Consider the following 15,769-nt stretch of genomic DNA (forward strand, 5'->3'; position numbering starts at 1 on the left):
TACTCTTGCATTATATTGGTTTGTATACATTTCTCTTCTCCCTTACTAGATTAGAAATTTCTTGAGTGTTCCCTTCAGAACTTAGACCATTTATAGTAAATACCAGGCCCTTAAACACAACTGCATATTGAATGAGAAACCTGGAAGGAGTTTGAAACACCTAGATTCAAATCCATCCTCAATGAGAGGCTGAGTACTTGAGACATCGGGTGAGTCATTTGACCTCGATGGGCCTGAACTTCACTTCTAAGATGAGGAGTTCGAACTAGATAATATGAGGTGTCTTCCAGCTCTTGATCTGTTACTTAACCTTGGTTTCCTCACCTGTAAAATTAGGAAGGTGTTCTAAATAAGTGATCTCTAAGGTTTGTTTTTTTCAGTTCTAAATTCTAGGATCCTATGATGTTCAGGCATCAAAACAAATAGAGACGTAGGGAAAGCGGCTGATTTGCAGTTAGGTGGCCTTGGGTAAGTCAGTCTTTCTGGGTCTGTGTATCCTCAGTTGAAAAAGGGGTGGCTAGGTTCTACAACACTTGAAAGTTCTTTCCCACGAGATTTAGAAATCTATAACATAATAGTGCCTGGCTTTACTAGGAAAGGAGGCAGGGGAGGCAATCCAAAGAAGCTCCAGCTTTCTGTCTCTCTGTGTCTCTCCCTCCCTCCCTCCCTCCCTCCCTCCCTCCCTCCCTCCCTCCCTCCCTCCCTCCCTCCCTCTCTCTCTCTCTCTCTCTCTCTCTCTCTCTCTCTCTCTCTCTCTCTCTCTCTCTCTCTCTCTCTCTCTCTCTCTCTCTCTCCAGACACAGAATAAAGAAGAAAAGGGGAAAGAAAGAAAGATTTGAAGTCCTTTCTATCTCTAAAATGCTACGAGAAGGGAAAATGTGACGCCGCAGAAAGAGCGGCCAGTGAGGACAAAGCTCCGCCTTTCACTGCATCATTCCTCTCTAGCTCAGAGAACATCTTCTGCCTTCTGTTAGGCGTTTCCCTGTCAGTTCCAGCTGTAGCGGTTCCAGAGGTTAGATCTTTGGGGCGGCGCCCGGGACCTCAAAGGAACGACAGGTTCTGCGGCAATTGGGGAGACAGGGAGGAGCCAAATTACGGAAGCAAAACGAAACTGAAGCCCAAATTAGGCTCCGCCTCGGGCCTCAGACTGCAGGCTTTTTCCATAGACCAGCCGCGTTCGGGAATCGGCAGCTTCTGAGGCCATGGTAAATGAATTTTCCTTTTGCTTTCTCCTCTCTTCCCTCTCTTTCTCTCCATTTTCCCCCCTCCCCACCCTTCCCAGCACGGACTATCTTTTCTTCCTGTCTGATGTGCTAGCTCAGTCCTTTCTCGAAAGATTAAAAAAAAGAGAGATCTGGGCAAAGCGCCTTGGCGTAATTTGATCAAAGCAGACAGGGCAGGAGACAGATTGGATGAAGGGATGGAGACAAGGAAAGTGTACCCAGCCACCTAAACGGTGCGTAGCCTGACAGCACCTGGATGTGGGTTTGGATCTTGGGCGGAGAGATGGGTACCCCCTTTAAGTGATCTGGGAGCGATCCTGCTGTTGTGTTTAACACTCTGCAAAATCCTTATAGTGCCGTAGTTATTTCAATTAGTCTTAAAATGACAAACAAATGCTCTCTAAATTAGAGTTCTCTGGTTGTTAAGATGATATGCACACAACAAAAATGGCAACTCCTGGAAGAATTTACAGCTTAGCTTGTCTTCAAGGCCCCTGATTTGTCATTGCAAAATCATGCTTCTGATTGGTGGTCTGGTCATCCGTGCCTTTAAGAGTTTAACCCTTTCTGGACGATCTCTGCCATTGTTGGGGTGGGACACCCAGGGCTTTTTCGCATCTGAAAAGAGCCGTGTAAATTTTTGGCCAAAAAATCATGTTGGAAGGCTTGGAGGGGGGTGGGGGTGGAGGTCTGAACATTCTGTATTTGGGGCAGAATTGCTGGGGGAGAGTGTGTGATTTGCAATAGCATCAGGCAAGCCCAATTTCTCATCACAGTGCTTCTTGAAAGGCCGTGCCAAAGTGCTATCTATCTATCTATCTATCCATCCATCCGTCCATCCATCCATCCGTCCGTCCATCCATCCATCCATCCGTCCATCCATCCATCCATCCATCCATCCATCCATCCATCCATCCATCCATCCATCCATCCATCCATCCATCATCTACGTATCTATCTATCTATCTATCTATCTATCTATCTATCTATCTATCTATCTATCTATCTATCTATCTATATTTAACAAGCCCATAATATATTATTTCACCTCAGATATTAGTTCCTTCTATTGTTTCTCAGATGTTAGCCTTCTCTGACATACCTAAGTATTTTCTCCCTTCTTTAATATTCCTGGAATCCTTTGCTTCTTTTAAACTATACCTACAGCTGAAAATGTTATCTCCTTTAGGGCAGAGACTATCCTGTGGTTTTTTTTTTTGTTGTTGTTTTTTTATAATTCCTTTATGGAGGCAGCCATATGAACAGCCATCTAGGGGCTGTTATAAAATAACAAATAGCCGTCCATTTTGGATTCCTTTTCTTTATCTCCTCTAGCAAGTCTATAATCCTTTTTATCCTGGGGCACTTTTCTATTATCTTCAAGTGTTTTTAATCTGGGGTCTGTTTACTCAAAAAAAATGATGACTATTTCTTTATAATTTATAATTATAATTAATTTCCTTATGTATTTTATGTTATTTATCTAAAACCTTCTGAGGAGTCTAAGACGTCACCAGATTGCTAAGAGGCTCCATGACAAAAAAAAAAAAAAGAAGCTGAGAATCCCTACACACACACTGTTTTTTTTTTTTTTTTGGGTGGGGCAATGCTGCCCAATGACTTGTCCAGAGTCACCTACATAGTCTGACCCTTCATCAACTCCTACTGTTTATGTTTAATTGTCATGTCAATCCTGTAAGGGTTTTTTTGTTTTAAGTGTTGTTTATGAACTCACCTCCTCATTCTCCAATCTAAGAATTATTGTGAAATGAATTTCCTTAGCAGTGCTTGGGAAGTTGAACTGATTTCTAAGCTCTGGGTTTGTTTTTCCACTTCTTAAATAATTTTTTTATTGACACATTTTGTTTTAACTTCTACTGACCCAACAAGTATTCAAATATATGAACAAGAACCAAAGAAAGATAGTAAGAGAAAAAGCATAATCAAGAACAAAAATGGAAATCACTAGTAAATCCCCCCCCCCCCCAATATATTGAATGGAGGCACATAAAAGTGGTTGTGAATGATGCTTTTTGGTTGTCCTTTGCTCACTCAGCATTGCTTAATAAATATCTTTGCACAATTCTTTGTAGTCTTTCTATTTTTAAGGAATGTTAAGGGATCTCCTAAATTTAGCGAAGTTGTGAATCCCTGTTGACACTACTTAGCCTTCTTTATAGTGAAATAATATTCCATTAATTTAATATCACAAATTACTTAGCTATTTCTCAATCCTTGGTCACATAATTTCCCCCCTTTTTGTTACTACAAATAATATTGCTATAATAATTATTATTATTTTTTGCAGATGTTTTTTTCTTCCTATCGCTAACCTCAAGTGAATGGGTCAGTTAACAAGCATTTATTAAGCACTGGGCTTACAAATACAAGCAAAAACACAGTCCTGCCCTCTAGAAGTTGAAAAGGGGTAGAGAGAGAAGGCAAAGGGAAGGCCTGATAGAGAAGTCCAGATTGGATTGGGTATCCCACTTAAATGGAGATCCTGGGAAGAGCCCTTTAATCTGAAAGAGCCCCCAAGGTCAGAAGGTACTTCCAAGGGATAAGTTTCAGGACTGAAGTGATTTTCAAAGATAAAAAGATTTCTTAGGTATAGTAGAGAAGGACAGACTAGTGCAGTTTAGTGGGGGGAAGATTATACCTTAGGGTATAAACCTTATAAGTGGGATTGTTGGGTCAGAGGATATGAATATTTTTGTATGGACTTAATTTTCAACTGACTTGAGAAACTTTCACCAAGGAAGCACTGTAGGTTTTCACAGCTCTAGAAGGGACAAGATGAAGAATCATTATATACTTGATAGTAGTTGATTGTTGATTTCTAAAGGGTATGTGTATGAGTCACTGCCGGCAATCTTTGGAGTCCAATGGCCAGCAGTCCATAATCTCCAGATGGTACCCCAATAATGTAGATATAGTTGGTCTCCATCTTGAGGTTATTTTCAACAGTAAGATTAATTGCACTTTCTTTCAAGGATTATCCCTTTTTATTAAGCTGTGTTCTTGGTCTACATCATTTACAGAGAATTCAAGGAGGAGGTCAAATGCCATTTTGTTGAAACTTGCATTTTTTAAGGTACATTATCCCATCTCTTACACAGGAATCAATTCAAAATGTCAAGGAACCTGAGGCATATGAAAGGACAATTGTGGTTTCTAATGTTCCTGTTGGAAATTTTAATGATGAAGCCATGGCAGATATTCTGAAATGGTATTTCCAGAATGCTAATAACAAAGATGGAGAAGTAGAAAATGTAACATATCCAACAAGAAACAAAGGAGTTGCATTTGTGACATTCAAGGAAATTAAAGGTATTTCAAAATTTAGCTCTTCCAAATTAAAAAAAAGTATAACAAAATGAAAAATACATTGAAATGCTTTGGTAGATTTGGTAAAACATTGATGACATTCCTCTTTCATATAATTGCTTAAATTAAGTCAAAGAGAACACTAAAGAAATATGGTTCAGCCTGGGAGATGGAGAACAAAAATGTTTAACCAGGAAATGGAAACCCAAGGTAAGTGAGGAGATACTAAGATAGCACCTTGTTACTTCTGATACTACGTGATAGGGTACAGAAATAACCCACTGCAAGTAATCTCTAAAAATTTTTGGGAGTCCTACAGGTTGGTATGTATGGTAAGTTCAACTTAACTTGGGACAATGGGATGGGGTAGCTAAAATAACACTGCAATAAGCTACCTTAATCATTTATAAAAGCAAAATGTTCAGAATAAAGTTAATAGTCCTAATTAATTCTACCCTGGTCAGACCCAACCTGTCAGGTACGGATATCCCATCGAAGGAATTTGAACCTGGGTCCTCTATTTCTAAATCTAATACCATTTCTACTGTACCACACTGCTATCCATACATATCTAAGTTGTTGTTATATCTTGTCATTTCTATTTTCACAATATTTCCAAATCCATACAGCCACAAATAAGCTCTCATCCCATTTCCAGGGACATTTAGAATAACATTCTAATTAATCTTTCAAGCTCAAGTCTTGCCCTACTCCCCTACTCCAACTAACTGGTAAAAATGATTTTCCTAAAGAACAGGCCCAATCATGTCACTCTTCTATTTAATAAACTTGACTGTCTTATGAGCTTCTTAGGGCAGTGACTGTCTTTTGCCCCCTTTTTGTATTACTGGTACTTAGCAGTGTCTGGCACATAGTAGGCACTTAATAAATGGTTATTTATTGATTGATTAATTCAACAGATTTTTATTATCTCTAGGTCCAAATCTAAGTTGTTTGCATTTAAAATCATACTCCAATCTACATTTCCAAATATATGACACATTAATCTTCTTCATGCTCTATAGAACAGTCAGATTGGCCCAAAATGGGGTTGTCCCCCATGCTTGGAATTCACCCTCCTTGACTTCATATCTTAGAATCCATACTTTAAAGATGCACCTCAAGGGACACCTTCTACACGAAGCCTTTCTTCATACCCACAGCTAGTAGTGTCCTGTGCCCCAAACAACCTCTTTTTATTTTTTAATATACATGTATATGCACATATTGTTACCACTAGCAGAATGTAAGCTTATTATGGTCAGAGGCTGTTTGATTTTTGTCATTGTATCTAACCTGCCTACTGTAATACCTGGCATGTGTCATGTGCTTAACAAATAGACATTAATTGATTACAAGATCTTTCCAATACTGAGATCCTATGATTTCATGAAATAAAAACAGCTTTTCTTTTGAGGTAGATACTTCAATACTAATACAAGTTTATTCTTTAAACCAAGGTTTTTCCATACAGTGTATGCTTTTGGAAATGAGACTACAAATTCTACCAAATTGCTAGAAGTAATGAACGTTTAGTTTAGATGTTTATTTATTTTTTTTCTTTTGGTGGGACAGTGAGGGTTAAGTGACTTGCCCAAGGTCACACAGCTAGTAAGTGTTAAGTGTCTGAGGCTGGGTTGAACTCAGGTCCTACTGAATCCAGGGCCAGTGCTTTATCTACTGTGCCACCTAACTGCCTTTTTAGATGCTTACTTTTGTTTGTTTTTGTTTTTTGGCAGGGCAGTGAGTGACTTGTGCAAGGTCACACAGCTAGTACATGTCAAGTGTCTGAGGCCGGGTTTGAACTCAGGTCCTCCTGAATCTGGGGCCGGTGCTTTATCCATTGTACTGTCTAGCTGCCCTGTAGATGTTTACTTTTTTTTGTTTTGTTTTTGTTCTTTTTGTGTGTGTGTGTGTTGTTGTTTTTTTTGCTGGGCAATGAGGGTTAAGTGACTTGCTTAGGATCACACAGCTTGTAAGTGTCAAGTGTCTGAGGCAGTATTTGAACTCAGGTCCTTCTGAATCCAGGGCCAGTGCTCTATCCATTGCACCACCTAGCTGTCCTGTAGATGTTTACTTTTGAGGGAAAAGCTGAAAACTGGCAAAAACAGGTAAGAGAATCTAAATATGTTTTTTCTACTTAGGTGTTGAGAACATCCTTAAAAAAGAGAAACACTTTCTAACAGAGGATGGGCTATTTCCAACTTGCCTCACTGTGTCTCATTTTAGTGAAAATGTGAGTATGTGCCTTATGCTAAGCATGTTCCTGAAATTTCATCCCCTCCATGAGCCTTTTTCATAGTGTGGACAAGTCCACAACAAAATTAATTTATTTTTTCCCTCAAACCCTACCTTCTTCCATACTTCCCTAGTCTGTTCCAGGCTACCACCATCCTTCCAATCATCCAGGCTTGCAGACCTTTGCATTACCCTTGCCTCCTCCCTTGCGCTCATTCCACATATCTAATATATTGCAAAGTCTTGCCATTTCTACCTTCATAACATCTCTCATATACTTCCCCTTCTCTCCACTCATACAGCCACCATTCTGGTGCAGTTGTTCATCACTTCCTGTCTCTATTAATGCAGTAATCTTTCTATTACTCTCCCTGACTCAAATTTCTCACTCTAATCCATTCTGTATTCAGCTAAAGTGCACATTTGATCATGTTATTTCCCCCCCCCCCTCCACCCTTAACTCAATAAACTCCAGTGGCTCTCTGTTACTTTCAGGATCAAATATAAAATGCCCTCTTTGGTATTTAAAACTCTTCACAACCTTGCCTTTCTTGGCTTTCCAGTATTATATTTTACTCCCTTTCTTGCACTCTCCAATGCGCTGACACTGGCCTTGTTGTTCCTCACTCAAAACAACACTCCATTTTCCAATTCTCTGCCTTTTCATTTGATGATTCCATGACTGGAATGGTTTCACTCCCTACCTCCACATGCCTGTCTTTTGGACTCAGTTCAAATCCTACCTTTTGCAGGAGACCTTTCCATGTCACCCCATACCTCCTCCTTCTCCTAAACTGTTAGTACCTTCCCTCTGACTACCTTTTAGCTTCTCTCTCTCTTTATCTTGTATATACATAAGTTGCTTGTTTGTTGTTTCTCCCCCCCCCCACAAGAATGTGAGCTTCCTGAGGGCAAGGATCATGTTTTGCCTTTTTTTTGTATCCCCAACACTAAGCACAGTGCTTGACAATGTGCATATTGATTGACTGACAATCCACACAACCCCAATTCATGTAAGGGGCAAAATTTATACATAGTAAAGATTTCCAGTCTTTAAAAAATTGGTTTATACTTCTGAGATATTGTCATATGTGTTTTCCATTTATACTGGTTAATTACAATATGTAAATATTTGGGTGGGGAAAAGGCTATTTCTGGCATAAGGTGATATTTTGAAAAAAGACTAGAGAATCTTGTAGGGGCCAAATTTTATATGGGGAGAGTTAATTGGGTGGCTCTCTATAATATTGGGGTTCAGAAAATAATGAGGGACTTCTAGGTCCAAAGTTTCCTCCCCTCCGAACTGCCCTTTTTTAGTTATTTCTCCCAAGCCAATAAGAAAGGGGATAGACAGCCTCTTTTCACAAACAAATCAGGTTTTATTAATGGGAATAAAATACACAGCAAAGGTGAAATTAATTAAGCCAATGACAAGGGAATAGGGAAAGAGGAAAATGGATAATCTCCCTGGCTCTAGCAAAGACTGTCTCAAAACCCAAACTCACTTTCAGCTCAGCTAATTCAAAGAGCTGGATTTTATTAATTTACCACCAGGGGTCCGTAATTTCTATGGGTGTCAGTTGTGCAGCCAGTCTCCAAGCTCCTCCAAGGCAAGAGTGAGAGCCAGCCACTTCCTCTTGGGGGCCCCTTTTTCTACCTTTTTCTCCCTCCCCCAAAGTGGAGGTCCTTCAAGTTATGTGGCTGAGACTGGTTCCCTGTTGATGACACAGTCCACAGCCTCTGAGGACACTCCTTCTCAGGGTTGGCCAAGTTTAAACTAGGTTTAACAGGGCTGGCCAGGTGTGGCTCAAAATCTAATCATCTTAAGTGGGTACTTAGTAGTTTCTCATTCACACCCAATTCAAACACTACTAAATCAATCTGGTGGGGACCCCTGTGTATCTGACAAATTCCATTATTTTACCACAATCTGCATAAATACAAGATAGGGGCTTTGAGCAAGAATTCCTAAAACAAGATGAAGAGATGAATAAAAGCTAGGAGGAATTAAGGGAAACAATCTTCCAAGGCAACTTGATTTTAAAATGGGTTCAGAATTTTTGCTTTGATTTACAATGTGATAAGAAGTTAGAAGTAGAAAGTGTGACAAGAATGTTATTGCATTACTTCAGATAAGAGCTAATTAGGGCCTAGACTAAGACAGTAGACATAAGAAGGAAAAGTTGAACTTTGAATACAGTTCTTTTGAATAGTTCCATTTCAATTTCTTTCCTTTTTAATTTAGGTTATTCGTTGTGTTTCTGTTCACCTTGATTTATCCATTTTTGGAAATGAGGCTATTCTAGAAAATCTGGTGACAGAACTGGAGAAAATCCCATCCTTGAAATTCTACCCTATACAAAGCAATGGAGAGGTCATTGTTAAAGGGTCATTTTTAGCAATCAAGAAGCTGAGGGAAGTTCTGTTGTTAAAGGCCAGTTCTCTTCATGGAAACAACCCCAACTGTGTCAGTCTGAGAAAAAGGAAGAAAAAGAAAATCTCTCCAGAATGGAGCACATCCATGTCATCAATCCTGCCCACAATGTCAGATACTACCAGAAATGAACAGATAATTGTCCTTGATACAGATGTATTTAAATATATGAAGTATGGTAACCCAATGTATGAAAAGGCTTTGAAAGATTTTAACATTGTGAGTCAAGAGATAGTTGATGATGAAGTCACTACCATATGTTTAAGAGGTCCTCAGACCGATTCTCATTCTGATCACTTGAAAAAAGTAAAGGAATTAATTGAGGCATTTTCATACACTCTTTCCCTTGAGCTTCGAAAAGAGACCTTATCTTTAGATGGAAAGGATATGAATGAGGTGAAGCAGATTTTGTTGGCATGCCAATTGTTGAAGCCGCAGTATCCCCAGATTCTGGTTAAATGTAATTCTAAGCGTATTGAGATCATTGGGAATTCTACTGATACCTATCAGTTCAAAAAACTTGTCATGGAGTTTGCAGGGAAAAATGGCAACTTTAGAAAGTACAATGACAACTAGCTAAAATGTCCAAGCACTCTCACATCTTTCTCCATAAGCAGTAATTTATTAGGAGAAGATAGATTTAAATCTATCCTTTAGAATATCTAGATGGTTATTATTATGCTTGTCAATATCATAAACGTAGAAAAATATGGATTTCTTCCAAATAGATGTCAACACAAATCATGCTAGATAGATACTTAAAGATATTTAAAAATCAGATCATCATTAATTAACAAGTATCCACTGTGGTAAGACTACTTAATATTTGAATGTTATTTGTAATTTTGGGCATGCTATTCTTTTTTAGTTTTCTCCCCAAGGACTCTGTTTTTTGAAAAATGGATCTCTATTGAAATCCTTTTTTTTTTTATTGTTTACATTTCTCCCTTTATTCCTTCCCTTGCCCTCTACCAGTGAGCTATCCTTATGACAAAAAAAAAAAAGTAAGAGGATGAGAAAAAAAATCAGCAAAACTAGTTAACAGATTGGAAAATATATAATATTGAATGCAATATTTCAAACACATAATACCCCACTACCTCATCCCTTCTCTCTAAAGGAAGGGCTGGTGAGGTATCTTCTCCTATTTCTTCTTTGGTGACAAGTTTCATCATTGAAAACATTCAGTTTTGATTGTTTGGTGGTTGTTCTCTCTCTTTACAGTGTGTAGTCTTTGTGTTTGTTGTTTTTCTGGCCCTGTTTAATTCACTTTGCATCAATTCCTTAAGTTCAAAATTTGAGATAGTGCACTAGTGTTCCATTTTATATGTTCCAAACTGGTTGATCCATTTCACAGATGGTGAACATTGTTTCCAGTTCTTTGTTGCAATAAAAAAGTGCTGATGATATTTTGGTGTATCTGGAGTGTTCTTTTATGTCAATGACCTTACCCTCAAAGTCTTAAATAAACTTGACAGAAAAAGAAAGTGCTTTTGTTTAATTTCTTAATGTTTGATAAAATTGTTAAAGATGAAGCATTTGAAATGGAAAGATTATAAAGTAGGTATTTCCCATTAATGAACCTTCTCCTTTTGCCTCTAGGACCTTCTATAAAATCCTTTATTTGCTTTGTAAGGCTTTCCATAACTTGGCCCCTTCCCACCTTTTCGGTTTTCTTACTTCCTATGTACTTACTTCCATGACTTTTTCCCCATGCCTGTAACTCTTCCCTTTCCTCACATTTGCCTCTTAGCTTCCATGACTTGCTTCATGTTTCAGGTGAAATACTACTTTTTGCAAGAAACCTTTCCCAATCCTTTTTTTTTTTTTTTTAGTGAGGCAATTGGGGTTAAGTGACTTGTCCAAGTTCACACAGCTAGTAAGTGTTAAGTGTCTCAGGCTGGATTTGAACTCACCTGAGTACCTACTCCTGACTCCAGGGCCGGTGCTCTATCCACTTCGGCACCTAGCTGGCCGCCCCCCCCCCCCAATCCCTCTTACTGTTGGTGCCTTCCCCCTTTTGCCCATGTGTATATTATTTGTACATGTTTGCATGTGTGTCCTCTCCCCAGTAGACTGTAGCTCCTAGAGAGGAAGACTATTGTTTTTATTTTATTTTTTTTTTATCTCCAGTGCTTTGCACAATGCCTGTATATGAAATGCTTGTTGATTGACTGATACACTAGTCTGTTTCCAGAGCTTAAAGAAAGTTAAACAAATAAAGAAAACAGACACATTAATGATCTACTGGTGGAGCTGTACACTGGTTCAACTACTCTGAAAAATTTGCAACTATTTCCCAAAAGGCACTAAATTGGACACATCCTTTTATCCAGTGATACAATTACTAGGCTCATACCCCTAAAGAGATCAAAGAAAAGAGGGAAAGGACCCATATGTATAAAAAGATAGCAGCCATTTTGTAGTGGCAAGGAAATCAAAACTAAGGGACTGCCCATCAACTGGGGAATGGCTGAACAAATTACAGAATATGCAGGTAATGGAATATTCTATGCCAAGAGGACCAAAGGGATGGGTTAAGAGAAACCTGGGAAGACTTGTGTGAACTGATGAAGAATGAAGTGAAAACAATTTATACAACAATGACATTATAAAGATGAACAATTTTGAAAGTCTTAAGACTTTGATCAGTGCAATGACCAATCATGATTCTAGAAGAACTATGCTATCCACCTCCTGACAAAAGAGTGATGGATACAAGATGCAGAATGAAATATACATTTTTGTACATGGCCATTGTGGAAATTTGTTTTGTTCGACTTCATATTTGTTACAAGGATTTTGTTTTTCTTTTAAATTAGTTCTTGAGAACTAGTTAATTAGCTCTTTTCCTTTAAACTGATTCTTGAGAAATAAAAATTTAAAAAATGAATTCAAGAAATGGATAAGGTAATTATATTTTATTTTTGATTATGCCTCCTTTAAGAATGAAAATCAGCTGGAAGTAAGATGAATATGAATGACTTTTCTTTCTAGAAGTTATCAGACCACTTTTCTTTTGATATGAAATGATGCCCTACAAATTTTGTCTAATGAATTGAAAGATGCCTCCCCCAAGGCAAAAAACAGGCTGAAAAAATTACTTTTGGAGAGTTGGGAAAATAAATCACCAGTTGTCTTTTTCCAATGCAGGATTTTTTCTTTTCTAAATTTTAATTCTAGACTAATTTTAGGAAAGGTGGGGATTTCTCAGGGAGACTAGTAATTTGATAAATACTTGTGTTTATGTAATTAATTACAAAGGAAACAACCATGAAAGTTTTCATGTGAATTATTTTAAATAAGAGAAAAGAAAATTCTGCCTTTTCTCCCATTTCTCTAAAATCTAATTTATTTTTTATTTATTTCTCAAGTACATGTAAACAAAAATTTCCATCATTCATTTAAAAAACATTTTTTTGTTTCAAATTCTTTCTCTCTCCCTTCTTCCGCCTCCTTGAGAAGGCAAGCAATGTGATATATATTATATATGTCCAGTCATTGAAAACATTTCTATATTAGTCATTTTGCAAAAGAAAATATAGAACAAACCCCCCTGAGAATAATAAAGTTAAAAAATATGCTTTTATCAACATTCAGACTCTTATCAGTTCTTTCTTTGGAGTTGGGTAGCATTTTTCATCATAAGTCCTTTGGAACTGTGGGATCATTGTGTTGCTGAGAATAGTATTCACAGTTGATCATTGTATAATATTAGTTACCACATACAATATTCTCTTTGTTCTGCTCATTTCACTTTGCATTAGTTCATGTAAGTCTTCCTAGTTTTTTCTGAAAGCATCCTGCTCATCATTTCTTTAACATGATAGCATTCCATCATAATCATATACCCCAGCTTGTTTGGCCATCCCCCAGTTGATGGGTATTACCATAATTCCTAATTCTTTCCCATCAGAAAAAGAGCTGCTATAAACGTTTTTTGTACAAATAGGTCCTTTTTCTTTTCTTTTGATCTCTTTGGGGTATGCAAGATTTTATAGCCTTCTGGGCATAATTCCAGATTACTCTATAGGATAGTTGAATCAGTTCACAACTCCAGCAAGAGTGTATTAGTGTCCCAAATTTCCCATATCCCCTTCAGCATTTGTCATTTTCCTTTTCTATCATATTAGCCAATCTGATAGGTGTGAGGTGGTACCTCAGAGTTGACTTAATTTACATTTCACTAATCAATAGTTATTTGGATTATTTTAAAATATGAGTATAGCTAGTTTTGATTCTTCTTCTGAAAACTGTTCATCTTTGGCTATTTATCAATTGGGGAATGGTTCCTATTCTTATAAATTTCACTCAGTTCTCTACATATGTGTGAAATGAGGCCATTATCAGAGATATTTCTTCTTAAATTAACAAAAATATATCATCACTTATTCATTATTCAATTAGCTCTAAGCCCCATTCCTAACTTATAAATAGACTGGGGAAACTTTTTCCTAAAAGCTTTCACTTTTCTCTATCTCAGTGTCAAACCCCAGCTCCAATATATCTTCTAGCCTTAAGCAACATTAGTTATTGCTTATAAAATTTATTCTAGCTTATAAAACTTATTCTAACAAAGACCTAGGATATTAATTAAAATGTGTTACAATGAGTAAAGTTAACAATCAGATCACCAAGAACTCTTCAAGAACTTTGGAAAGAGATGTACAATCAATTAATCTCAGAAGTGATGCCACTGACTTCTCCTTAACTCTAGAAACACAGATCACTTAGGATGGTAACTTAAAATCTCTCAAGAATTCTCTTTAGAATATCTTTTCCAGAACATCTATTTTAAAATTTTTAAAGGCTTTTCATGAAATAAGTGTTTTTATTCTCTAGCCCACTCCTTCCCTCAGTGAGAAACAAAAGAAAATCATTGTAATAAATAAGCATAGTCAGGCAAAATAAATTCTCAAATTGTCCATTTGCAAAAATGAATGTCTCATGTAATCTCTCATCCATGACAATTAAAACTCTTCAGAATGATGGTGAAACTGTAATTCCTCCAGGTTTTCTTCCCTCTTAAAAAATACAATAAGAGCATTCATAACTCCTGTAGGAGGGACTACTGAAGTTGGAGAAACATATGAAAGAAAGGGTTGTACGCAAGGGAAAAGAACTGTTGGAGCTGTGAATGTGTTCAACCATTCTGGAAAGCAATTTGGAATTATATACAAAATTTTACTAAACAGTTTGTGCTCCTCAATGGAGTTATACCACTATTAAGCCTAAATGCTAAGGAGATGAGAAAAGAGGAAATGGTTCTAAGTATAGAAATATATTTATTGCAATTCTTTTTTTTTTTTGTGGTGGCAAAACAAACAAAAAAGAAATTAAGGGGATGTTCATTAATTAGGGAATGGCTGAAGAAATTGTGGAATATGGATGTAATAGGATAGTATTATGCTATAAAAGTGAGAAGAAAGATGATTTAAAAGAGTCATGGAAAGAGTATGATTTAAGGCAGAATGAAGTAAGCAGAAGTAAAAGAACAATACATACTATAACATTGTTATTATAAAATGAACAACTTTAAAAACTCTTATGAACTGATGAAGAATGAAATGATCAGAAGAGAAAAATTTATACAACAGCAACAACACTATATAAACAAACGGCCTTGAAATTCTGATCAAGGCAATAATCATCCATTGTTGTTCTTGTTCAGTTTTGTCGAACTTTTGGTGACCTCATTTGGAGTTTTCTTAGAAAACATACTGAAGTGGTTTGCCATTTTCTTCTCTGGTTCATTTTACAATGAGGAAATGGAGGCAAACAGGGTTAAGTGACTTGCCTAGGGTCACACAACTAGTAAGTGTCTGAGGCTGGATTTGAATGCAGGATAGTGATGATGAGTCTTTCTGACTCCAGGACCAGCAGGTGCTTTACTTACTATGCCACCTGGATGCATCTATGACTACAGAGGACCAACGATGAAGCATGCTCTTTACCTTTTGACAGACAGTTGATGGATTCAGGGTGAAGACTGAGACTTTTCTTTGGATATGGCCAATGAGGGAATTTGATTTGTTTAACTGTGCATATTTGTTACAAAGCTTTTGGTTTTGTTTTCCTTTTATGGGTTTGGGGGGTAGAAGGGAGAGAAAATAGGGTTCTGCTGATTAAAAAAAGAACATGATTTTAAAAAATCTGTAGAACCAAAGAAAATTTGCTTGATTTACATGACCAGTGCAACTCTGCATAAATGGGAAGCCATGTTTTTTTTTTTTCCAGCCAAAAATTCCAAGCATTAATGATACCTTTGCTTTTCCTAATTTTTAAGGAGGCCTTGCTTTTCACAAGTAACTAAAAGTATGCATTCCTGGAAGGGGAATGAAAACTGAACTAAAGTCAAACAAAACCTTAATTCCCATATACCTAAGCTGTTAATTAAGGCCACTGCTCTCAAATTGTGATAGATAAATTTATTATATTTTCCTTTGGTGTCATTGATAAAAAAAAAATCTGAAGTTGAATAGCACAGATGAGTAGAATTGTTCTCCTATGCTTGTCATGTGCATGTGTAAAGTATTTTCATTGGGGT

The 15,769-nt window shown here is 37.2% G+C and overlaps 1 protein-coding gene across 1 annotated transcript; it reads left to right on the forward strand.

Moving 5' to 3' along the window:
• Positions 1-913: 913 nt before the first annotated feature.
• On the forward strand, positions 914-10,631 carry RBM43 (RNA binding motif protein 43). The gene is made up of 4 exons (XM_043995056.1): positions 914-1,205; positions 4,343-4,553; positions 6,695-6,786; positions 9,034-10,631. Exons 1-4 carry the CDS (start codon positions 1,203-1,205, stop codon positions 9,796-9,798), a joined length of 1,071 nt encoding a protein of 356 aa, XP_043850991.1. The 5' UTR covers positions 914-1,202; the 3' UTR covers positions 9,799-10,631.
• The last annotated feature ends 5,138 nt before the right edge of the window (positions 10,632-15,769 follow it).

This window comes from Dromiciops gliroides, chromosome 3, assembly GCF_019393635.1.
Source record: "Dromiciops gliroides isolate mDroGli1 chromosome 3, mDroGli1.pri, whole genome shotgun sequence".
Taxonomy (NCBI): domain Eukaryota; kingdom Metazoa; phylum Chordata; class Mammalia; order Microbiotheria; family Microbiotheriidae; genus Dromiciops; species Dromiciops gliroides.